The sequence below is a fragment of the Apodemus sylvaticus genome, chromosome 8 (assembly GCF_947179515.1).
Source record: "Apodemus sylvaticus chromosome 8, mApoSyl1.1, whole genome shotgun sequence".
NCBI lineage: Eukaryota > Metazoa > Chordata > Mammalia > Rodentia > Muridae > Apodemus > Apodemus sylvaticus.
Window position 1 is genome coordinate 87,317,413 of NC_067479.1, and position 27,295 is coordinate 87,344,707.

At 41.6% G+C, this 27,295-nt stretch overlaps 1 protein-coding gene across 1 annotated transcript in view; it reads right to left on the minus strand.

Annotated features, from left to right (window-relative positions):
- Kcnma1 (potassium calcium-activated channel subfamily M alpha 1) overlaps nucleotides 1–27,295 on the minus strand; it is a 692,507-nt gene that overhangs the window by 26,508 nt on the left and 638,704 nt on the right. Inside the window, exons 23-24 of the mRNA XM_052189881.1 lie at nucleotides 9,395–9,508; nucleotides 3,203–3,333 (exon numbers count right to left, since the gene is read on the minus strand). Of these exons, the coding sequence (XP_052045841.1) occupies nucleotides 3,203–3,333; nucleotides 9,395–9,508 (245 nt within the window). The remainder of the gene's footprint in view (nucleotides 1–3,202; nucleotides 3,334–9,394; nucleotides 9,509–27,295) is intronic.

Consider the following 27,295-nt stretch of genomic DNA (forward strand, 5'->3'; position numbering starts at 1 on the left):
CAATTCACATATCAAATGATGCCCAAGAAGAAGGAAGGAGTGGCCCCTGGTCCTGGAAAGGCTCAGTGCAGCAGTGTAGGGAAATACCAGGACAGGGAGGTGGGAAGGGGTGGATTGGGGAACAGGGGGAGGGAAGAGGGTTTATGGGACTTTCAGGGAGGGGGGATCTAGGAAAGGGAAAATTACTTGAAATGTAAATAAAGAATATATCAAATAAAATGATTACTGTTCTTGAGTATGTGTGCATACATGCATATGAACAGGTTACAGAATGAGTAACCAGATACAGACACACACACACACACACACACGTATGTAAAAAGCAAATCTACAGCTCTATTGTCACATGTGCCTGCTTGTTGAAAGACCTTCATATTCCTTTGTCCTTATCCAAGTACTACAAAGACACAAGGAGGTGTTCACATCACGCTTAATTAACATTTGGTCTCAACTGATTCCTAGACAATGGAAAAGATAAACAAGGGCTGGTGGTGAATCAGATCCAGAAGCTTCAGGTCTACATGACCCTGCGTCACACTGTCCCAGTTACTCCATGTGCTTAAAGTCTGTAGGTATTGTGATGGTGCCCATAGCTGGAGGCTGCTGTTGAGCCTTCTCTGCTCCTGCACTTTGGAGCAACCTCATTTTAGCTCTTCCTAGCTATGGCTTTGGTAACTGGCAGATCTACATTCTTTTTCATAAACAGGGTAACAGGTAACATTTTTTGTTAAAGGTTCTGGTTCTAATTTGGTGTATTGAGCCAGACCTCAACTGGAGTTTTTTCATCCTAGACAACAGAGTAAGGTCTGGAATAATTTGGCTATGACTTTGATTGATGACAGGAAAAGACACTGTCAGTGGCCTGTTGAAATGCCTTGCTCCAATATCTAAACCTGTTTCTCTCACACTGTGGTCTGAAAGATCAGACCGTGTTGTTGAAGTGTGTTACGTAGTTCCAGGCCCTCAATAACTAATGCTGCTAATAAGAAACGTGAAAACAAATTCTAAGTTCCTGGAACGATTTTTCTCTAAGTTAGAATGTAGGAAAAATACTGCTTACAGGCTATGACATCTGTATGAAACAGGACACTTTGTCCCAAATGCTTCAATTTGGTATCAAGAGAGAGTGAGAACGGATGACCTTTAAAAACACTGATCAGTTCATTTCAACTTCTCATCTAAGTTTCCGAAAATTGACTCCCTAGTGATGCTATTCAATGGTTAATCTTATAAACTCATATGCAGATATGCCCTGATTCCACATGGTTACATGCTCTACCTCCAGGTTGTCAATCACGTGTCCCTTTGTGAGGAAGCTTCAATCCCATCAGCTTCAGATTATCACTGATTTCTCAAGTGTTTGGTCTGCTCAGTTGTACAGCTTCACTATTTCAGAATTCTCAGTAATTTAGGGAAACATACCCTTTATAAATGATGTATCTGATCTTACCTGGAGCATACTGACTGTCTGCCTAGAAATACAAATGTTATAAATTTGAGTTTTAAAAAGATCTTAATGGTAATTTCTCTTCTGAAAATAAAAAAAAGCCATAAACAGCTTACTTGTATTCCAATAAGATCAGAGTTCTAAAATCTCTGAAATTAGGATCAGAATTAAAGTGACATTTCTAAAGAGACAAGATCTGACCTCCTACAGAGAGTCTGGTGCTTTTCTGCACATAATCATGCAGTGTTTATTGTTCTTTTCAACCTGCTCAAGAGTTTGTATAAACTAAGTCAACATTAGCAGCAGCTCTAAAGTCAGTCACAGTATCCCAGGAAGCCAGGAGGACCCCTCTATTGGATCCAATGATTCTTCTTACTGGCTACGAAAGTCACCAATCAACCCTAACTCAGGTGTTGTTATTTCATAATTATTTTAAAACCATAATCCAATATTTCACTAAGATATGCTTATATTTGCACTACATTCAGTAATATAGAATAAACTAAATTCATCTCTGAAGGCGTCATGTCTTCCTCTTTCCTCACAGAGTAATCCTTTGGGGATTCATTTTAATGAATGAGGACAATAATGCATAATTAGCATATAAGTTGCTTAACACAATCAAGAAAATGACCTTTTTTGGGAATGTGAGAATATATCTGGAAAAACCCCTTCCGAGTTCTGTTTGTAGTTTAACATGCTCAGTAACACTCAGGTCCATAGGTTCAGCAAAGGTCAGTCTTTATCTAGCCCACACCCCCATTTTCACAAACTGTGAATTTGACTATTGCAAAATGAAGAACATTGTCTATCTGGTAAAGCAAGATACTATTGGGAAGGATTCCCAGTACCTGCTGTGGCCTGTTCTAAAACAGCTGCTGTTGTCTGCTGTAATGAATGATACTGCCACTATGCTGGAATATGCTTTCTTAATTGTTACTTATTTGGAGGGTCACAGAACAGGGGGAAGGGGAAGGGTTGACCACTTGATACACATAAAGTTACTAAGGGAAACAACTGTTTCTGATGTCTCAGTCAACAACTCTTTACCATCATTCTCTCTCTGCCCTTGAGCTGGGAAGAGAGCTGTGCCTGGTCACTACCCAAGGTCTAGTCTTTTAGTGACAGGCAGGGACTTTGGTGTCACCCTGGGCACACTGTCCTTTCTCCTTTCTGTTCACATTCAGGCTATTCCCAAATGTTCCGCCTTACCAGTGAATGCTCAGTCTCAACCACCTGCCTGCACCGCTGTCAGAACTACCTTCCCTCCAGCTGGAAGAGATGCCTCTTCCATGGAAACGACCCCCAATCTTGCCTGACCCAGATATCCCCACCTCACAGATAAGGCAAGTGTTTCAGACATGAACCTGATCACTCTTCAGTATTAAGTCTAAAGACTCATGAAAATGGTTGTCAATGTCTTCCTTGTCCCTTCCTCACTCTGCCTCAGCTTTTTTTTTTTTCTGTCTTCCTTGAGAGAGTCTCACATCTTGGTATGAAATATTTATTTCCTTAAATGGTGTTTCTCTTATCTTCCAAACCAGGCCATAGCTTTCCATGTCTTCCTTGCGTGTTGAGGAATTTATAATACTTACTTGTGTGATTGATAAACATCCTTTCTAAAGAGAAACATTGATGAACTTCTGCTATTTTCCATGCACAGCTCAAGTTCCCGCCAGTATCTCCTCCCTTGAAGACAGTCCATGGGTGTGTACCCCACCCTTTGATTGGAGAAAAAGAAGATAGTCCACTCACCGCGCTCATGAGTGAGTCCAGGACGCTGACGGCAAATGCTGTCCCACAAGCAAAGGGTTGTGTAAGGTACAGCTCCGTGTCAGGGTCATCGTCATCATCTTGGTCCAAAAACTGAACATTAGTATCGTTCACTAGAAAAGGCAGAAAATAAGAATTAGTGTTAAAGTTTACACAGGGGTTAGTGAAGCCAGAGAGATAGTTAAGTGACTGGGTTAGAGACACTTTAGTTACTGTAAAAGAAACAAGCATGGGGAAGCTGTTGATGGTTCCCAGGGTTGGCGAGCAGGGGGTCTCAAATGGCCTGCTCCTACAGGATTGCTTTACCTTCTAAGACCCAGAGAGCAATGAGATCAAGCAGGTTTGTTCTATGGCAACTGCTAAGGTCTGGCAAGTTGGTAGTGTTGACCAGTCCTTTGTTACAGTTTTAGAATCGTGACCAAGAAACACCCTAGGGCATTTTTTGGTAGCCAAGTCCTCTGAGAGAGGGACATAGCCATGAGTAGCCATGCTGGGATGGTAAGGTTAGCCGCAAAGGAAAGAAAGCAACTAATTCAGAAAGAAAAGCAATGGGCCAGAAATGCAGCAAGGGGCAAGTGGCAAGCAGTTTACTCTCAGGTAGGCCCTACAGATAGCCCCTCGGATGGGCCTGTGTAGTATCTGGTGTGCCTCTTCTCTGAACCCAAGTCCATGCTCAATGGGTCCTACTCAACAATGGATCCTGGATGCCTCCTGCTGTTTGCTGACTTTCTCTGCAAATCTCCCCATACTCTGCTTTCCCTTCTAAACAGCTCTGTCTCCTCTGTGTTCTCGAAGAAGACATGGCCAGGGCGAGATGTCTTCCTTTATTGTCATCTGAGGAGCCTCTAAGGACTCCTCCTGCATATACCCACAGACTATGGGTATAGTCTGATGAGTTGTGCTTTAATTTATAAAATGGGTGATAAGTAAGATGTCTTTAACTTATAAAAAATTGAATGATAAATTTACTTCTATTCCTATCTTGGCTTCACAAATGATCAATTTTGAATTGTAACAGGGGGAAAGTGTGCGGAGTTGGGGAGCAGTACACTTGCCATTTCTGGAATAATTAAGGTAGTTTTAGGAAGAAAACAGATGAGATTTCCTTTCTGTGTCTTTTTCTGAATCTATCTGCAGCTAATTCTCTTTCCTAGAGTTATTGTTTTAATTTTTTAAAAGGACTTTTTAAAAACAACTTTCTTTAAACTAACAACACCACCCTTTTGTTTATTGCATGAGTCACAATAAATGATAATAGGATGAAAGGCTAGGCGTGGAATTATTTTTAAATGACACCATCTTTTTTGCCACCCTGGAAAATGACTCGAATGGAGGCAAATCTTTTCAGTGATTTATCCAAATTTGATCACATTTGGGTCCCAGTTGTATCGGCAGCAAGCGAATTGCAGGAGAGTGGGTGAAAGTCTCCAGTCTGGTTTCGGACTAAGTTCCTTGAAAAATCATTTCATGATCCTGCAGCTAAGCTGCTCTCACTGTAAATCGGAAAAGGTCTGCAGTCTCTCAAGAAGTAACTCAGAGACTCCTAGGAACCCAGATTTGATCCATGCCGTGTCCTGGATAAATGGAGGTTGGCATCTTGATTGTCTCTCAACGCAGGACATTATGGAAATGTCCAGTCTCTCTCTGCTCCTCTCAGAATCACTAAAGGTTTACTTATGAACCCTCCAAATGGTTCCGTTACATTGAATTATGAAAGGCCCTAAGCTGTCTCCATACCTAACTTTATGTTCGACTAAAAAGTATATGTCATGAACTGTAGCCTTACTTCATGTGGAAATGGTATAGACATTCTTGGGATCAATGGTACAACAACACAGCAGTGTGGGATTAGCCAGTCACAAGTGGCTTTGTGTTCAAACTAGATTCGAATAAGACATCCACTGGTGACCCCAACCAGGCTGCCTTTCCATGTATCATTTTCTTCTCTCATATTCACTTCCTTTCTCCTCTGGAAATGGATACACAGAGAGAGAGACATACACACAGGCACACAGGCACACATACACACACAGACACACACACACACACATACCCTGCTCTCATAGTGGGCCAAATATAAGGAACCATTTTGTTATGGGTCCCTGCTATGCTCTAGAACTATAAATAAAGAAGATTAAGGTTTCTAAACCAGGCACTGGAGACAATCACTGGCTCTGTGATTAAGAACACTTGCTGTTCGTGCAAAGAGCCTGTGTCGGCTTCCTGACACCTGCACAATGGTTCACCTGTAAATGTAATTCCAAAGAACCCCAGTATATACTTCTGTCCTCTGCAGGCCCCAGGCATACACACGAGGCACATACAAATATGCAGCAAACACTCATACACATACAAGAGGAATAATAAAGATTTTAAAAAGATTTTAAAAACATCTATCTGTCTCTTGGTCAATCTGTGTCTCTCTCTGTGTCTCTGTGTCTATGTCTCTCTCTCTCTCTCTCTCTCTCTCTCTCTCTCTCTCTCTCTCTTCTTGATAGTGTCTCATATATCCTAGGTTTGCTTCGAACGCATTATGTGGTGGAAGATTAGGGTGAACTTCTGATGCTTTGCTTTCAGCTTTTACCTCTGCAGTGTGGGGATTGTGGGTGTGGTACTGTGTAGGCAGTTTATACAGTGCTAGGGATTGAACTCAGGCCTGTGTTAACGTTAACCAAGCATTCCATATCAACTAAACTAAGTCCCAAGTCTATTACTCTATTTTCTGATATTCTAAAAGTATGTTGTAATGATCACAGTCTTTCTATTCTGGGAATCAGAAAAAGAGAGTGCATGTATTAGCATCTGACTTAATTTGTTGACAGCAGCAGCTAATGGTGGTTGTACCATCATTTCAAGTGGAGCAGTGTCTCTTCCTTGTTTATAGGGAGATGGGTAAGAGACAGCACTACTTTTGTGTGGCCCCAAGTAGAAGAAACAACTCTGGATGTTCAGTGATCTAAGGATGTAGGCTATTGGAAGAAAATGTCAAGGTAAGAGTCATGTTGCAGTGAAAAGCTTGCCCACAGTTCTGATATCACTAGTCTTAGAAAGGTAACAGCTCAAGTCGCCCATGCCCATTTCCCAGAAAAGCAACTACATAGGCCCTAATGTACACCATTCCCAATAAGTAATTATGTAATGTGCAACATTGCCCCACAATGCAGGTGATCAAATATAGCTGTGAAATGCCATATCAAATGGCTTCAAAGTTGTTTTTTTTTTTCCCCTCATGGAAATGTCAGGATCCTTTATCATGAAAATACTGAGATGGATGAGATCTGAAATATAGTACAGTCTTAAAATGTGCTTGGCCTTGGTTGCTTCTGTGCCTTTGTATGTGCTCATGTATGTATGTGTTCATGTGTGTATGCACATGGAAAGTAGAGGTTAGCTTGAGTTGTCTTTCTCAGTTACTTTTTACATTATTTTCTGAGACAGGGGCTCTCAACTAAATTTTGGGCTCACCAATTCAGCTAGACTACCAGGCCAGCAAGCTGCAGGGATCCTCTCCTCTCTGTCTCCAAGGACTTTCAGAATTACCAGATGCACCCTGCCAAGCTCAGCTTGGACGTGGGTGCTGGGGATTAGCACTCATGGTTGTGCACTTTACCCCAGGCCCATTTCTGCTGCCCTGAGTCTGTGTCTTTTAAGGGGCATATAGCTGGGGCATCACAGTGGAGCACACATCCCAGGGCAGGTGACAAAGGGTGTATATTTGCAGGGGTGAAGTGGGAGGAGGCTTGGTGTGAGGAGAGAGGTGTGCTTCCTAGAGAAACTGGCCTTAAGTGTAGGAGGAAGAAGTCGCCTGAACTCTAAAGCTTGGAGGGAAAATAAATCTGGTATGAAAGAGGCTTAGGATAACCAAATTACTGCCTTGTATCTAGAGCCTCCCACTTTTTGCTTTTCCTTTTACTCTAATCAAAAATCAGGATATTCTAATCAGTTAATAGCACACAGACTCTAGAGGAAAAGAGAAATTCTTGGCGTGGGTGCTGTAGGTATCTGTGTTAGAGATGTTTAGTGAATTTTTCAATACAGTCATCTGGGGTACATGAGCTTCCTTGGTCTTTTATGGCCCTACGGTTCTCAGAAGAACGATGGAGAAAAACAGGCTTTTAGCCAACCACGCTAAACATGAAAAAGACACCTCTCCTATTGTTGAAAACAGTGTGATATTCCTTGACCTGAGTGAATTCGCCCAGATAAATAGCTCTGTCTAACAACAACGTAGGGCGGCATGGTGGACAATTTATTCCTTGGTTTCTAGACACCTCACAAGCAAGATTACTGTGTTAAAAGCCTCCTCTCTTATTTTGAAATATATTTGGGGGGCCAAGAAAATGGAGTGTTCATTTCATTTTGTGAGTCCTGAGAAGGCAGGTGCTTCTCACGTCTACTCCTATGTCTCTGCCTAGAAGCCCTTTGCTGTGTCTATTTAGAAGATCAATCTCCAGTTGTGAGACCTGCTGCTGATGGGTGCCCTTCGTGGGTTATTAACCAAGTCATGGGGAACCACGGAGGAGTCTGACAAATGCAGTCATGACTATGGGCCTTTATCTTTGAGATAAATCCACTGTGAACCTCCCAGGGAAGGCTTTGGGCCAGCAGGATGGGGGGGGGGGGTCAGAGTGTAGGGCTGCCAGCCTGTTCTGCACCCTTCTTGGAATCTGGCTTAAAAAAGAAAAGATCCCCTGGGAACCAGCTGCTTTTTATGGCTTCAGAAGCAGAACTTCTGAGAGAGTGCCTGGTAGGGGGAAAAAGGCAAATAAAGTCAGAATAAAGAAAAATAAACAGCTGGAGGGAAGGCACTGTCTAGGATTTCTTATCTTAAAATTTTTATATTTCTCCTTTGACTTCCTCTGAGAGCTGTGAAGACATGTCAGTCAAACTGACAGTGTGTTGGAAGAGGAATGCCGGGAGGAGGCAAGGGAGAGCGGGCACGCGTGGGATTTAAAAGAAAGAGAGAAAGAGAGAGAGGGGCTTGGGCCACAGAAAATGAATTAGACCAGAGATGCTTTGGCAGCTACTGCCAGGTCAGGTGGGTGTGATCAAAGGTTTACTGATGCTGTGTGGGGAAAAAAATCATTAAGAAAGGCCAGAACAAGACAGTCGATTCCAACCACAGCCACAAATAAAACACATTCAAAGCAGTGCCATGGGGTAGCCTTTCTGTTACAGCCAGCGAAATGGAGGGGGCGGTGGGGGGAGCCAATGAGAGTTGGAAACACCAAGATCAGAACAAAAGAAAATACTGATGTTGAGGAAGACAAGCACTTCTTACCCAACTCCGTTATCATTAGAATGTGCGTCCCACTGTTTTTTTCCTGATTGACTGATACCAAAGGCAACTTGCCCGGCTTAGCTAATTGGATACAGCATTTAAGGGTCCGGGCAAAGGGCGTGGAGGAAAGTACAGAAAAGAAGAAAAGAGTGAGGGAAAAACAGAGGCAGCATTCTCAAGCTAAGCCACCCGGATAATAGGCAGTTGGTATTGTCTGGGGGAAGAGCCATTCAGTCGTTTTTCTAACTTCACACAGGCTACCAGAGAATGGCATGGGCATGTCAGAAGTTGGGTTCTATTGGCTACAAATTACAACATTCAAACCCTGCAAATCCCCAACCCATTCATATTTGGATCATTTATTGAAAATGACCTTGGGCGAGAATCTCAACTAGGACAGGGTCAAGGTGGGGCTGCCAGGTAGCAGAGCAAACAGACATGTGACCCCTCCCCCCCCCCCCTGTTCTCAAAGGGGATCCATTCTTAGGCGGGATGGGCTTCGACCTGAGGTTCTGAGCGGGTTGCAACTGTAGGAGCCTTGGAAACAGAACACTCAGAAGAGGCACCTTTAAGAAGCAGCTACCTGGAGAATCCGTGCCTCTTTTCTTTCCCCTTCCCGAATGGATGCCCCAATCTCAAAGCCATTCTCATGCTCCTTTGAAAACAGGGACCAGCAGGAAGGAAACTGTCTATTTGTCTTTTGAGAAAGATAGAACAGTTTTTCCTTCAAATAACCTGCTGTATCTCTACTCAAACCTCACCTTCGCTATTCCACCCCAAGTCCCACAGCAACTAATGGTGCCTAAAAAGCTAAAGAACAGGCCAAACTCCTTACATCCTCCATAGTCTGGAAGACAGAAAGCCACCCACTGAGCTACAGTGATGCCCCCTACCGAGTTCCGTGATTATGGGAATGTTGACCCCAGTTGTGATGGACGGCTGGCGTAACATCCCATGCACTGGGCTGTTGTCAGGTGATGATCTGTCCATTCCAGGAGGTGTGAATCCTAGTGGGGAAAAAAAATCAGAGGAATAGAAAAGCTGGAACTGATAAAAACTATAGTATACATACAAAACCTTCAAAATGCAATGTACACATTATTGACAGGTCACCAAGTAACACAGGATACACTCAGCAAGTTTTTTGTTGTTTGTTTTTTAGGTCATTATAGAGCAATCACTTGAAGCAATTCTATCTTACTCTGACACCTTCCCAAAAAATCCAGACCATATCAATGTTCATTCTGCTTACAGTTTCCCTCTCCTGTCAAAGAGTACTGTGCCAAGTTGCCCTTAGGTAGAAAGGACTATAGGGCATACAAAATGTTCTTGCTAACGAAATGCAAGCAAAGAATCACACATCACTTCTGGTGTATGACTTTGTCTTGTCCTTCTCGTCCAAACCACATCTAATATGGAGGCATGGGTCACTATGGAGATGGAGTCCAGACAACTGCCCTGAGCCACTAAACAGTCTAAGTGAAAGAAAGTGATGGGCTGTTTTAAACCACAGAGATGGTTTGTTGGTTGTTGCTGCAGCCTAACTCAACACATTCTGCTTGTTCTCTTAAGCCAGCTGATTGCATGCCCTCTGCTTAGTGAGGGAGTTCAGCATGGAGGCTTTCAACAATTGTTCTTTGGTTTTAAGAAGAAATGTAACAGAAAAACATCTCATTTGATCCCCCAGGGTATTCATTGGCTCTCAGATCCTACACCCAGGACACTTTTCTTTGTTACTTTTGCTGAAATAGCAAAAGCAACTTGCTGATACTGTCTGAACTACTAGAACTATCCTTGAATTCCTGAGGTAACTAAGCCAGCACTGGTGAGAAATCATGAGATTTATGACAAAAAATATAGGGTTTGGGATGTCAGGTCTAGTAAATGTGAGGCTTCCTCCAGCCAAGCCCACTGAGTGCTCTGCTACAGATGCCGGCAAAGACACGCAAAGGGAGCAGAGTTCTCTGTGTCACGCCCACACTGGTTAGAAAATCATTTGCCAACGGAGCCACACAGTGACTGCGCTGTCAGCCTTGCACTGTCATTCACTTGGGTTTGTTTTCTGGTTGTCATCTTATTTAATTAAAAAAATCATTTTTTATTTTTGGAGAGATAACATGTGGCCAGGGTTAGTCCGGAACTCATTATGTCTACCAGGCTGACTTTGAACTCACAAAGACCTACCTACTTCTGCCTCTTCTGCACTGGGATTAGAGGTGTCCAACACCATGCCTGACTCCTTGGTTTCTCATCTCTATACGGGCTTACCAATGGGTGAGAGATATGAAGGGGCAAGGAGATGTGACTTCATTTCTAAATCTAAGTTCAAATTGATCAAGGGACCACTAATGTAGACAGCGGTTGGTAATGAGACAAAGGCTGGGCTGATGCTGCCATTCATTTGGTGATGTCTAGTGTTCAATAATTCCAGATCCCTTGGAAGGTTCATGAAGCCGAAGTACAAGAGACATATAAGAAGCCTTCTCATTTACTGATCTCCTTTATATAAATATTCTACCAAGTGCTATACTTTCGAAGAACAAAAATATTACTTAGTTTCCAATCTCTGGTTGCACTTAATTTTTTGTTGTAATATTATTACTCCTCATACAGATCAACTCATGTTCAGTGAGTTAGTGTTCATTCTTCCTCCTAAACTTTGGAATTTGTCTGTTTTTCAGCCAACCGCATAACCAGGAGCATGCATTTTAAATGTTAGCTGTTTCCTTCCCTTTGAACAGTGAAGGGGAAGAAATAAATTGTTTTCATCAGAAGTTGCATTCAAAAGCATGAAAAATTGCAAGTGACAGCTGTGCAGATTCAGTGGATGTGACGTTTTTTTGAATTTCTTCAACTTGACAAGTAAACACCTTACATCAGTAATGCTATATGCATAATACATGGCCTGTATTTTGACAGCCATCATCAAATGCTGACTTGAGAAAATATGGGTGTGCTCCTCAAAGAGTAGCACCCAGAAAGCAGGCAGAGATACAGGCCATATAGTATTAGGAAAGCTGTCTTTTGTTGCAGAGCCTGCAACAAGCCAAAACATCCCTTTATTTTATTTTATTTAAAGATTCCGGTTTTTTTTTTCAGCTGTGGCAAGACTCAGCTCCTTTGCACGAAACCTTCATTTAGAAGTGGGGTACTTGTTTCCTAGGCCTCTTATACTTAGCTCACATATTCCATTTCCTCTACAGTCTCCAAGGCCGGTTTCATCAGTGTCTGCAATTTACAAAGTGTGATGGGTAGACAAACACTCTTTCACTGAAGGTCTCTCTCTCCTTCACATGGGACCCCAAGAACAGGATATTAATGTTAACAAGAGAACTTCAGGCACACCACACCTCCTCCTATTTTGCTATTTTTCTGCCTTCACACTTTAAAGGAGTAGGGCAAAAATTTAAAAGTATAGGTTTTTTCCCCCTTTGTTGCATATAGTTGTATTACAAGTAATCAGACTTGATTGACAATGCTTTCCCCCCTTAGGGACCCTAATATAGAAATCCATGGTCTGAAGTGCCAGGGTAATGCAGACTCCCTAAATGAACTTGAAGAGAAGAGAATTCCAGGTGTATTCCACCTGAAGGAATAAGACAGGAGGATGACATTGGATGTCATCATCAGGTCATGGTTGATCAAGAAGTCGATCTTATCTATGTTCCGGTCTCCACTCTTTTATCCTTGGGATTCCTTTACATATTTACATAGAACAACACTGGTGTTCTGTATGTGTAAGCCTGGACATGTGGTATATACACCAGGCATCTTCAGCCAGAGACCAGAAAAACTGGGAAATGCTCTAACATGAGAGACAGCCCTTTATTTTGCCAAAAGAAAGTGTTAAGAATACCATTGCTAGAAATCTAGAATAAGAAACCTCACTTAGTAAAGGTTCAAGCTGAATTTGTGGCTTGCCTATGTTTTTGCCTAGGTTCTAATCCCTTAATATGCTAACATTGTTCTCCATGGAATTAGAAATCTTTTCCCCAGACTACCTCTTCTCCTTCCACAGAAGTCCCCTGTCCTGAATCTCAGTGGTGGCTGTGACTGGTAAACATCTCTTTTATTCACTTAGCATCAAGCAACCACCACCTTAACTGGTGCTATCTCAGGCTGGCTATTCATATTTCATGGGCAGTAGGATGAGTATTAGGCCAGAGAATTTCTTGCTTACTTGTATTTCCAGCTTATGTATGACAGGTTTGACTTGTATAAATAAATAAATAAATTAATTAATTAATAAACAAACAAATAAATAAATAGGACCAGTTAAGAAATTAGACTTGAAGCTGGTAGTTACGGGTTCAAATTATGGTATTTTCTTTCTCTGTCTGTTACATTTTAAAAAAAATATTTTTTTACTGAGTTATTTTGTTATCTGGCAATTCCATTCCATATGCAATTTTTGTAACTTTCTCCAGTACCATTTCTTACTTCCCTCTGATGCTTCTCCACCCCATTCTAAAATTCATGACTTTTGGTTTTATTTTGTGACCAATTTAGTTTAATCAGGGCCTCCAGCGTGACTCTTGGATTAGGACTGTCCATTGGAGCTTAGTTGGGTTATCAGGGGTTGCTTGACTAAGACTATGTGAGTTCCCTCTTCTCATTGCATCCACCAGCAGTGAGTAACTTATTATTGAGGAAGAGCCCCAAGCCCTTCCTCCATGTCAACCTGTCCTTCAGTAGTGAGGTAGAGCCCCAAGTCCCTCCTCCATCTATGACTGACTGTTGACTGCTCCATTCTTACATAGACTCAGTCCAGGCATCTGGCCCTGTTGTGAATCTGGGACTGCGATGGCCTTGTTTTGTAGAGAAGATGTTATTTCATAGCCTTTCTTATTCTCAGGCTCTCCCATTCTTTCTGCCCCCTCTTCTACAATGTCCCCTAAACCTTAGAGAGGATGGTATATATGACTTGTAGATATAAGTAAAGAGTAAACAGTAGTCTCTCCAAGTCCCTGATTCTTCATTGAAAAACCATTAGTATCCTTACACAGGGAATCTGTAAGGTTAACGTGAAATTTGCCATAGCTATGATGAAGGAAACACTCAGAAATGCTGTCTACCAAAGACTGTATTATACGATATACTCAATGAATACTGGGAGAGAGGTCCAGTACCCATTAAGACCCTTTCTTATGGGTAAAGAGCTGAACGGCATTTGATAGATTTTCTAAAAGAAGAATTTTCACAAAGAAAACGTCTTAGAAAATTAAAGAGAAGCCAAGAATCACAGCAGATGTTTTTGTTATAAATAGATCATTCCTGCAATAGTGGTGATGATGATGATGATGACGATGACGATGATGATGATGATAAATGACAACAATAATAATAATTAATAATTAACAATAATAATAAAGCTAGAAGCTTCTCAGGAAGGAATTTGGACACTAGGAAGGTGGGGTTTTCTTCAGGTTTATAGGAAACTGGTGGCCAGTGTTCGTGCAGGAAAGGTCTCTAATTCCAAATAGCAACTGCAGATCCTTTCTAGAACCTTCTCTTTCCTAGGTCTGGTTTCTGGTCCCCTTACATAGCTGGAAGTCATTTGCTTCTTGGCACTCCTGAAACTGCTTTCACCATTCTGTGTTTCTTTCTGGCATCTGTGTTCTGGCCAAATCATTCCTGCTGAATTAAACTGAGCAGGAACAGCTGCAGCTGACCTTCTCTGGACATCGGTTGTTCCATAGGCTGGACAAGTAAGACCTCAGGGAGAAGACAGGAAGGGGAAGCAGCAGCTAATGAAAAGTCCAGAGCATTGTACTTTAGTGAGGGTGGCTTGGAACAAAAGAATTTGACACAAGCACTTGGATGATTCCTGCTAAGAGCTAGGAGAAGAGAAAGGGAAAAGTAACATCAATGATGTTTTCAATGGTTAAAAAAAAATGTTTCCTCCCTCGCCTAAGGCTCAGGGAACATTGTGGAGGAAGGGGTGGAAAGACTGTAAAAGCTACAGGATCAGGGAGTTTTCTATGAGATTGTGTCCTGGTGATGTGAGAAGTTACAGCCATGACATCTCACTAATATGTCTGGCCAAATGCGAACTGAGCAGTGATGGCACCAAGGAACCAGCCAAAGCTCATGTCTATGAAAAGAACTATGGGCAACTAAAGAAAGCTGGAAACATGACAAGTATCCCTCGCCAGAGAAAAGCACACCAGTTAGTTTCCAGTGCCAATGGTCAAGCCTACAAATATACATTCAGGTAGCATTATGCCAATTGAAAAGACTATATTGAGGAATGTATATGTTACGTGTATATGTATATGTATACATACATATTATGCATACAATAACGATAATTTTTTGAAAGGCCATGAATTTGAAGGCAAGCGGAGGTAGTATATATACATGGGAGAACTTGGAGGGTGGAAAGGCAAGGGAGAAATGTTACAATTAAATTATAATCTCTAAAACTTAGAAAATTTCCATTGAGTTAAAAAAAAAAGAAGTAGAGAAGGGACTTAGCATAAGAATGCAAAAAAAGAAAAAAGTTTCTGATTTCTGTTGTATACATGCATGGGGGTTTCTGCTGCATCTAAGGGACCAGCTACATATGACACAGCCAAACTAGAAGACTAGATAAGAGCTCTGTGGGGCAATGCAGGCTCAATGGTCTGAAAAGGGGTGAAGGCTCAATGTCACACATTTACGGGGCTCAAAGCAAATGGAAGGAACCTATAGGGTCAAACTGATTAAAGTAACTGAGATTGATGGAAAGAGACCAAGATAGCTCTGCAGGGGGAGAAGAAATTATGTTCACATAACCTAGGTCTCAAGACCCCCTAAACAAACACTGTTTTATTGAAGAGGAATCTTGAGCCTAACCATGATCTGTAGAGAGGGTAGGCAGGATGCCCAAGGGCATCGCATGTCGCTAGCAGATCTCAAATCTGAACCACTCTGAGTTCCCAGGGCTCCTCTAAGCCAGCTCTTGCTTCTCACTGTACACCAGACTACGCCAAAGTCACTTTCATGAGCACCTCTTTCATTCCTCATCACAGCTGTAGGAGTTGAGACCACCAGTTTACACTATCACTTTTAGAAAAAGAAAATGGTACTGAGAAGCATGGAGAAGTTGCTGGAGTCTCCCTAGTGGAAAGTGACAGATCTAGGAGCCATAGCCAGATAGCTGGACTTAAGACTTTAAGCATTAACAACTAATCCAACCGTGTGCTCCATGGCCTAGCTGTGTGAAGAAATCTCCCCTCCTCTCCCTCCATCCCTGTCCCCTCTCCCACCCCCTGGCAGGCAAGTTTGAGAGACAAGTCAGCCTAACTTTGTTTTTAATTGTTTTCACTTTTAAACAATAGCAAGCAATGACTGGGAACCATTGCAGTCAGACTTAACCTGCTTTGTAGAGCAGCCTGCACAGCTCAGTGTATATAATAAATACTTTATTACAGTACTTTTCCATGGGGGAAACACAAAGTACTTTCTAAATCTTCCCTAGTTAAATCCCCAAGCCTTCCCAGGGAGAGAGGGAGATGGAAATTCTTATCAATCACCTCCCCTAGGATAGATGGAGAAGGGAAGGTGAGTGCTTCCCACACCCCCATGGATTTAACATAAAGGAATTGGCTCAAAGGGTGAGCCAAATTATCTTTTATTGTGTGCATATAAATGATGGTTAGAAATCCATATGCTACGTTAAACTAGGGAAATAAATTAGGCCCAGTCATAGAGGTTCACTGAGACAGGTATTCAATATGAAGTTGTAAAAGGAAAGATCACCGTTAAAAATGATCTATAAAGACATGTTAAAAATCAAGAGAAACATCTCATGTTACATCATCTAGGAGATGAATTAGATTTCCTGTTAATGCCAGCAAAGGAAAAAAAAATCCCCAAACCAAATGTCAGAGGAAGTGAGGATCAATAAAAATATTTTGATAACTAAATGCAACAGTGCTATTTAACACATGATTGGCGGCTGCTGAAACATCAATTATCCAAATTTCCCATTGCTGCTTATGGGAAAATTATGCAGATTAGACCTTGATTAGGCTTATATCATGAGACTCAATTTAGACTTTTAATCTATTAAGCTCCAATAAATGAGGCATCTGAATAGCTCCCCTGAGCAACTACAGTAATAGCCACAGCAGTCATTTCTGCAGTGTGTATGCCAACAAATTTATCAGCAGCCCAAGTAAAGAAAACTCCGTGTTGGAGAGACACGATTGCTTTCTAACTTGGATGGGCAGAAATAGCCCATGCCTATAGGGTTGGTTTTAGAAAGGGATTGTCAAAAAATCCTGTCAAAGAGAAGAACCTTACAGTAACCTTGCAATAGACTAATCTACTTTCTACAGGTTGTACTCTGTGGATTCCAATGTTGGAATCTGGTGTCAAGGATTTATGCAATTTTTAAAAAGTTAAAAAGATCATTTACTGGGGTAACAAGTTCTTCTGACATTGCCCAAAGGGGACTCCAACTGACCATTTTCTGGTTTGCAGTCATACACATAGTACACAATTATCCATGTGTATATGTACATGTGTGTGTGTGTGTGTGTGAATGTGTGCATATGTATTGTGTGCCTCTGTGTTATTCATGTGCTTCTGGATGCATGTTCCTTTGTGCGTGTCCCTGAGTGTGGCAGTCAGAGGTTGGGGCCTCCTCAGTTGCTCTTCATATTAACTTATGTAGGCAAGGTCTCTCAAGAAATCGGAAGCAAACGGATTCTGCTAATTTGACTAATTTAGCTAGCCAGTTTGCCTGGATGATCCCCTTCCTTTGCCCTAAGCACTGTGATTACAGGTGGGCCAGCCACTTACTATGGGCAAAGCTGGCAATCTGAACTCTAACCCTCTTGTTTGCGTGGCAAACAATTTACCCATGAAGCCAGCACCGCAAGCCTAACTTCAGTGCCTTTACCATCTTCTACCTGAGGTTCAGAGGGAAGATAGAATGACACAGGCCTTTGATGGTGAGGTCAGAATACCAAGTGGCCCTCTTGTTGGTCTTAGAAACTCAGAGATCTTGCTGATCCCTGTTTCCACACTATCCAGAGGGAGGACAAATTTGCCCACCTCCATATCTCCATGCCAAGAACAACTGCTATAGAGAGGGATCCTCTTATGAGAAAGGAGCTAAGAGAGCAAACAGCAACAGATACCCACTGTCTCTCTTAGGGCCCAATACTCCCTCTTTGTCTAAAGTAGCTGACTAGAAAATCCCAAGAAATCTATACCTTTAGAGTAGAATGACTGGTAGAGAGTCACTGCAGGGTAATGATGACTTAGGTCTCACAGAACCATCTCTGTAACCACCCACCCACATACATACACACACAGACACACACACAGAGACACACACACAGAGACACACACACACACAAGTATACACACGGAAGCTTGTATAACACATACCCAGGTGTGCACATGATGGTACATGCGCACACACAGAGTACACATGCAGAGGACTATAAACTAGAGCTGCAGTATTTACTAGTATTCAGTAGTCTACCTTGGGGTGAATGAGACAAGGAAAATAAATCCGGTGGTGAAAAAATAAAAAACAATTAAGCCAAGTTCTGACATGTGACTCTTGCAGCATTTTCAGTTAGATTTCTATCATACCCAAAGGCCCCAGTGAGTGCAATTACTGGAGAAAAGACCCATGGAGTGGTTTGTATGTCACTGATTTTTCTTTTGTGAAAGTGTATTATTCATTATTTGTATACATGTCTGTCTATGTGAGCCATCTCATCTGAAAACCTAGAGCTGGAATTACAGGCACTTGTGAGCTAGGAATAGACTCGGGTACTCTGAAAGAACAGAAAGCACTCTGAACTGCACTCTGAACAGAGTCATCCTTCTAGCCCATGTTATAGATTGTTCTAGCAAAGCATATGACGTCTTCAATCAGTTTCCCACATGCTTATGAGTCACCAGTAACATGACCTGAGTTAGTACCCCTACCCTAATTCGTTGCAGTAAGTCGCACCACAAAACAGTAAGTCACCACTCTTTTGTGGTGTGATGTTTGCAGAGACTGTATTTCATTGGCACGTTGGGGAGCTGATGCCACCCGCTGCATTAAGTGCCTTATCCTTTTTCCACTTTGCATCTGGGATCTGATTTGAGACACAGGCAATGAAACCAACCAATCAAATGAGCCTTCTCTAAAGCTTTTGGACCAGTATTCTTTGTAAGATTCATTCAGCAGTCAGAAAAATCTCACACAAGAAAAGCAAATGTACTGTCAAGAGTCATCCCTTAAGAAGTCTTTCTTGTTAATGAATGTATGTGCTGATACAATACTTGTTTCTGAAAGGGATATGGAAGGAAGAAAGGAAGGAAGGAAGGAAGGAAGGAAGGAAGGAAGGAAGGAAGGAAGGAAGGAAGGAGGGAGCGAGGGAGCGAGGGAGGGAGGGAGGTGAAAGGGAAGAACGTCAGGGAGAGGGAGGGAAGGAGGATGAATTAGGCACTATTCAAATACAACTAAAACCAGAGATTTGGGGAAGAGCCTAATATCTACCCAGTCGGGTGATTTCATTTATATAAGCATGGCATCCTATGATTGCCTACTGTTCATCTACAGATTTTTTTTTTTTGCTTCCTTATTTGTTTTTAAAACTATACAATACAGTATGAATCAGGGGACTTAACATTATACCTGTGCTTTGTTCCAAATTTTAGGAAATCGATTGTGTTAAGGATTCATCCAATCGATGTGTAATAGAAAAATACTCGAGGGCAATGAAAAATAATGTATGATCTATTTTTGAAGGTTACGAAGTATTTTTATCTATGGAAACAACAATATTTTATATTTCTTATGTTTGAGCAGTGAAATTAGGATCCTTGGCTAGGGTTATGGCTCAGTCAGTAAGATGCTTGACTTAGAAACAAGAGGAACTGATTCTAATCCCCAGAACTTGTGTAAATCACTTGGGCGTGGTGGCATACACTCATAAAATCAGTGCTGGGGATGGGGAAATCTCCGGGACTTACAAACCAGCTAGTCAGCCTTCTTGCAGAGTCCAGGCCAGTGAGAAACTCCATCTCAAAAAAGGAAAATTTTAAATGACAGTGGACAATGCCTGAGGAAGTAGGAAGTTGCTCTGGATTCTATATGTTTGTATACACAGGTACACATGCACACACATAAACCTATAAATTCACACATACAACTATAGGTAGAAAATGCATAAGCACGCTGTATCTTCCCAAATTTTACTTATATGAGCTCTTGGGTGTTTTAAAGGGAGTACATCTCATTTAGGTAATAAAAGACAATTTTAGAATTATAAATTAACCAAAGTTGGGAAGAACCCTGCCGTTGTAAAGCTGTGTGTGTGTGTGTGTGTGTATGTGTGTGTCTGTGTGTGTGTGTGTGTCTGTGTGTGTGTGTGTGTCTGTGTGTGTGTGCACGCACGCGCGTGCGTGTGGTCTTTCTGGGCTGTGTATAGCTTTGCTGACATGGAAACTATTGTCCTGTGGGATTCACAAGTTCATTTTGAGAGGCTGAAGCTTCAAGAAGGAATTGGCCAGACCAAGGCTACAAGAGTCAGAAGGCTTGGGGTGAAACAAGAGATGAGGTGGTTCCAGGTTCTCAGGCCACTGTTGTTCAACATCTCACTGATTTATAGGAGCCAAGATCCCTGAGAGCATAGGCTATAGGGGACTCATACCAAGTCCTCTTTGACGCTGAGAAGCTCATGAAAAGCCACCATATTTCATGTACACTGATGCAGTAAGGGCCAGTGGAGGCTGCTTTGCAGGGATGAGCGGCATGTCCTGATTCTTTTCTTTTCTTTTTTTTTTTTTTTTTTTTGGTCTAGAATAGAGGTTATTCAGGGCATGGGAAGGAGAGTTAAGAGGGTAATAGAGGGGGGGGAGGAGAGAGAGAGAGAGAGAGAGAGAGAGAGAGAGAGAGAGAGACTTAAGAAGTAGAGGCTGGCCATGAGCATGGGGGGGGGGAGGGGAAGAGCATGGGGAGATAGCGGGAGCAAGAAGGCAAAAGCAAGAGCAAGAGCGTATGTCCTGATTCTTGACCTTGCTTCCACCCAGCTTACCCACTTCAAACTTCTTGTCCCCTCCTTCCATTTCCAACCAGCTTTTCAGTCGCTTCCTCTGGGGGCCTTAGAGACATTTTGCCCATGTGTTGAGTTGCTTCATACAAGGGTCTTCTGAATTTCAGTATGCCCTTTCCTGCACTTATTTAAAGGACATGCTTGCTACTGATGGTACAGTACTTGCTGCATGCTAATGCTTATCCATGGTTAAAGGTCTTCCTTCTGCTCCGCTTGAATGTCATCTACCTAGTGGACACCTCATTTCATTATGGCAGAGACCCAGCCCGGCTTTTCGCCATTATTAGTTATTCTCTATTCCTGCTCTGGGTAGCTCTTCCTCCTACTGCCACTATAATGGGACAAAGGATGTCTGGCTACTAACATAAGGTCTCATCTTTCATGACAGATTACATTTCTAGCAAACTGGAGGATTGCTATGTCAGGGAACATGCAGACATATACATTTGCAAGAGGGTGATGTGACGTGGGTGCTAATAAAACACATAGAAATCCGCCCCTGCCTGCTGCCAAGATTATATAGCATTTTGTTTCCATTACATCAAATTTTTTCTCCCCCTTTTGTGAACATTAATCAAAGAAATACAAAGAGCTCATTAAAGTGATAGATTGACTGGAAATGCAACCACCTTTTCATTATAAACAGTCCCCTTGCGTTCTCAGGGCTGAAGGCTTTGCTTCCCAGCATTTGTCTTGTAGTTCAAATGTCCTTTTGCATTTAAAACTATCAAATCCCAAATGGGCCCCAGTTGTTTTGTTTAGCATGAACCAATAGCCAAGCAAAACCACACAAGGCAACTCAAACAACCAACTGTATCTTAAATACAATGACAGTTAAGTGGCTGCAAAGGACTGGTTTACCAGATGACCAAAGGGTTGGCCACACAACTTAGAAAAGCAGAATCCCATCACTGACAACCTTCTACCAGCTGTTGCTGAAAGGTTCTGAAGAAGCAGTTCTCTGACCTGTGGGTTGAGACCTGCTTTGAGGGTCGAATGACCCTTTCACGGGTGTCACCTAAGATCACCCTGCAGATCAGGTATTTACATTACAATTCATAACAGTAGCAAAATTACAGTTATGAAACAGCAATACAATAACTTTATGGTTGAGGGAGGGGTCAGCACAACAGGAAGAACTATATTAAAGGGTAACAGCATTAGGAAGATTGAGAAGTACTGCCCTAGAGAAAGGGTGTGTAGACCAAGAAAGATACCAAGATGCCAAGTCTTTAACAGTCCTTTAAATGAAAGCATTTAATTTTCTTTTCCTTTTAAGGACTAAAAGATATTTGGCATATATGGTTTTATTGAAGGACAAATGTATAGTTAGCACTTTGGATCTAGAAAGAATGGTGTGTATGCATGTACATAGTAATTATCACAAGAGGATATGAATGGTGCTAGTTTAACCCTGAGAGTCCATTCCAGGACTCTGCCCATGTCCATAAGATATGGGCACTAACTATTCTTTGACTACAACTACAATCAGAAATGAGCTATGACAGACTGATTATCGAGTTTTGTCTCTTTCAGTTTCTAGTTTTGGGACCTAGGGTAATTTATTTTTTTGTGCCTCAATTGCTTCATGAAATAATATGAAATAGTAATATGCTATGAAGATTGTAAACGGGTTGGTAATGTAAGCCAACTTTCTTATCTATCTGTCTATACACACACACACACACACACACACACATGGCCTGGATTCTTTTTTAAAGAATTGTTTATTTATTTACTTTATGTATATGAGTACACTGTAGCTCTCTTCAGACACACCAGAAGAAGGCATCAGATCCCATTATAGATGGTTGTGAGCCACAATGTGGTTGCTGGGAATTGAATTCAAGGACCTCTGAAAGAGAAGTCAGTGCTCTTAACTGCTAAGCCATCTCTCCAGCCCTATAAGCCAACTTTCAACACTATAGAAAGTACTTCCAAATACTAACTTCTTGTGTGTGTGTGGGGGGGGGTGGGTATGGTATATGATTGTGTGTGCATGCACATGTGTAAGTGTCCATGGATACATGTAGGTTACATGTCAATTCCAAGTATCTTTCTTCCAGATGCCTTCTACCTTATTTTATTTGATGCACTGTCTCTACTGACCTAGAGTTCACTAATTAAGCTAGGCTGGCCAACCAGCAAGCCCTAGGGATCCACATTTTCTAATTCTGCAATTCAAGGATTATAAACACTAACTGCCAAGGCTGGCTTCTCTACATCTCAAGTTCTTCTTGGGATTGAACTCAGGTCCTTATGCTTGCATGAAAGTACTTTATTAACCAAGCTATTTCCCAAGCCTCTTTTAACTGCTTATTATTCTTAACTACTTATTATTCAACAACAACTGGTTATTGATCTGACAGAGAAAACCAAAGGCATAGATTTTAGTCCAAGGTCAACCTCTAACTCTTAAAGAGCCCATATGGACTTTCAACACATAGATTATTTTTGATTTCCCCATCTTTAAAAAGAGGCAGAAGCAATACTCCAAATCTCCAGAGTATGTGAGCCACACTATGCATAACATTGGAAGGTTTTTAAATTCTTGGTTTGATCACTCAATAGTCAGCAATGACATTTCACTGGAGATGATTGGTTTGTTTCTAAGTAGTATTTAGGAGTCTATCAACAAATATACTGACACATACATCCAAGGGACACATATTGTACCATGTCAGCCAAGCAGGTGGCAAATTACAGGCCTAGGCACAGAACCATATTAGCTCTTAGAAGTAGCCTTCAGGCATGGTCTCCTCTCCCTCAAGGAATCCTGAATTCATTCCACTAACAAAGCATCTTCATTTGCTGCCATGTGGGTATAGTTATGACAATTGTAATTGTCTTGGTTCCTTCATCTATGGGAATGACCCCAAAGCCCCTCTCGGCTCTGAGGTGTAACTCTCTTTCAGGAACCCAAATGTTAAAAGTATGTATCCAGAGAATAAACTAGCATGGGTCTCCTAGGATGCTTTTGCGAACTCTCATGACCAGCCTTTTCTTTCCCATTCAGTTTTATTCCTTTGCTCAGTGCCTAGACTTATGAAACGAATGTACTTTTTTTAGAAGTTTCTATAATGGCCAAAAGGGCCATAAATAACCATTTATTAAACAAACAGTACAGTCTAAAGAAAGAGAAACTGCCACAATCAGGCCCCTGAGGCCTTCGAGCACAGCAGCACACCGGCTGTAGGACTCTCCTAATCCTGGTCATATATCACCAGCCTCTGAAGTTCCTGAAGTTATCTTCATAATCAAGATGCTATTCTAGCCATTGAGAGCTTTCAAACTATTTTTAATTTTAATTTAAAGAGCAATTAAAGAAAGACAATGGATACGAGGGATAATAAAGTAAGTGATTAGCAGCATGCGAACGACAAAGGCTTAATGATAATATGGCGCTAGTCTCCAAAGGGCTTGTTGAGAGAAAGCCCTTTCTACATGTGGCTGTTCAGCTAATGCTTCTCAACCCACAATTACAACATTGCTGACACCATTAACCAGCGAAACAACATCACTTGGTGAAATCCTTGTTGTCTCATTAAAATGGAAAGGGTCAGGTAATTTACCAGCCTTGTATGTCTAGTTTTGTTGTTGGTAATTAGCAAACATTACCCAGCATGGACTCCCGCTGGGAGCTGGAGAAACTTTGTAAAATATTAAAGAGGAAAGTCTTTATATTTTGCTGGAAAATTGAAAAGAGATGTAGTCAAACACTGTATGCCACTCCCTTGCATGAAGGAAAAGGGTAGAAGACAGAAACAACTAAACAAACAAACAAACAAACAGAAACCCCCAAACCAAAGGAAACACAACCCACCAGGAACTCTCTAAATTAGAGAGGATTATTCAGAATGCATTGGGAAGCCTTTGTCCAAATCTAGACTCTGAGTCACCACTGTGTCCTGGTGACCAGTGACCAGTGTTCTCCTTCCTGTTTACAACAGAGTTGGGGGGGGGGGGGGAGAATAGAGTAATTTCAGATTTCATCTTGACTTCAAGTCTTCCAAAGGAATCCACCAAAACCAGAGAGATTGTTTATGAAAAAGTTTTCTCTTTTAGCCAAGTGTAGTAGGTAGTACATGCTGTAACTTTCAGTGCTTAGGTGGTAGAGGCAGGAGGTTCAAGATAGTTGAAAGTCAGCCAGAACTATGTCAGAATACTTTCTTTAAAAAAATTATTTTTCCTCCTTTTGCTTGTTGAGATGCTATATAAGCCGAAGTTGTTTGCTCAAAGAATATTGGATGAATATTTTTTAAGCTTAGAGATTGAGGAAATATTTCCTTGGGCTTGCCTTCCTGCCATCCAGCTTCCTAAGGGCAAGCCACCTCATGGTGCAGCTGATGCCCCCACCCCAAATGCTGGCCAGTGCTGGCTACACTGTCAGGGAGCAGAATGAGATCTTATTTTTTAAATGGGATTTTTGGAACATAAAACACATTCCAATAAATGTGAACTGAAAATTATGAATTCATTAAACGACTTTGGTATCTTGTGCTATATATAATATTTATACTCCGACTACTGTAAAATATGCTTTAATATCTTTAGGCAACTATAAAGACTTAAATATTTATAAAATGGCTAAAGATAAAGTATGGCCCTCTTATTCCTACATACAGATGATGTAAGGCTTGCAATCAAAGACAATAACCCTCTCTGTCCATTTGTCATCTTAAAGGAGCCGATCAACCCCATCCCTTGTGTGCCATCTACATAAGAGTTGTTACCAGTGTAGACGACTCTAGAGGAGTTTGTGCCTTAAAAACTACCTAGAGTGCTATACTTCACAGAAAACAGGGCTTTCTGAAAATAGAGACAAAACAATAAATTTGCAGGCAAAACAGCTCCAAGAGGGGCTTCAAAATCCTGCTGTATTTATCTCTGGGACATGTGAGAATGGAGGCATTTTGATTTAATATTTCATAACATAGACACAATTGCTTCCTTGCGTGGCATATAATTAATGCTCCTTGCAAAGGGTTGTTTTTCCCCCTTTAATTCCTCAATATCCTAAATGCAAATAAATAGACGAGAAACACTCTTGTGATAGTAACATCTTCCTTCCTCTGTGTAGAACAGCCCTTCCCGTAATCACAATAAAAAGAAAGTCACCATGAATTTAGAACCACCCAGAGACCTATTTAAAAAGTAGGTTTAAGTGTGAGACCTCAGCCATGAAGCTCTCATCATTTTCCCTTCTTGCTTGCCTTTGGTCATGCGCTCTAATTTTTAGAATTCTTCCCATTCCTGTGCCCATCAGGTATGCAAAGAACCGCTTGTGCCCATCTGTGTGGGTCTCCCATGTGGCAATTCCCCTGGTTGCTTTCTTTTGCTCTCTTTGATCAGGATGTGTAGGGTGGACCGGGAACCATGTGGAAGTTTGTGAATCAAAGTTTAGATCTCATTATACCTGCATTTTAATGAGTTCTGTTACATGTCATCCAAACGTCCCAGTCACCATCCTCACAAGGCTGCCAGTTCTGTGAAAGTAAGCTTCCATGGCTCATTGATTCTGATAGGAAGTTTGAAAACTATGGCTGTGGGGAAGGAAGGGAATGGACTAGTGCTTTTCAATCTGGCTTTGTACTGGAGTCATTGTAGGATGCACGGTACCTATGATACCTGATTAAATTGTTCTGGGATAAAAACTGAGAATCTCAAGATTTCTTACAGATCCTTGAGGTGACCATATTGTCCAACTAAGGTTGAATACCAATAGGCTCATTCAGAAACAAAAATCTACCTATACATGATTGTCTAATGTAAAAACAAGGCACCAAGAACACCTCACAGGAAACAAGACAGTCTCTTCAATAAACACAGGATGAAAACTAAATTCCCAATTGTCAAAGAATGAAATTAGACAGTTTTCCTATACTCCATACTGTAAGTACCTGAGGTCTGCGACACCATGCAAAGCAAGGTATAGGTCCGTTGCCCAGGCAACGGCTGCCATCTACCCAGAATTCCATAGCCCACCTTTACCTGTAATTACGTCACCACCACTATATAACCTAGCAGCGCTCCTTTCCTCTCTTTCCTTCTCTTCTCACTCCCTTTCCCGCCAGCTACCCCCCCCCCTTCTTAAATAAAGTCCACGTGGAACCATTTGGTCTAGCGTGCCTCACTGCGGTTCACGGCTCCACCGCGGTCCACGGCCCGGCGCCCGGGGTGCACGCGTGTGGCCCGGCCAGCGGCAGCAGCCACAGAAGTCAACGCAGAAACCAACACATACAAAAATGAACCTGGAGCTATTTAGAGACTTGGATATGAGACCTCTAGCAGGAAAGAGATAGGGAGATACCTCTTCAAGGTAGAGTTGAGTGCTTTGTTGGTTTTAGGTAAAATGCCAAAGCTCTAGTAACAAAGGCAAGAATAAATAGTGGAACTGTTTTAGACTAAAAAGTGTCGATTTAGCAAGGGAAATCATCAAACAAATGAAAAGCTGCTGTACAAAGTAAGGAAAATTACTTGATAACCAGATATCTGGCCAATAATCAATAGCCCAAATAAATAAGAAGCCAGGACAGTTCATGAATTCATGAAATGAAAACCTGACCTGAGTTGATCCAACAGAGAGAAATGAGGGATCCTGACAAAATAGAAACTCTTTTCTGATTTACTTAAAGGTACTATGAGCATAATAGAAAAGCTCAGACATTATTTTCATTCTGAGAGCAACTTGATTCAAAGGCAGCTAGAATGAGAAAAATGAGACCTGGAGATATTGAAGTC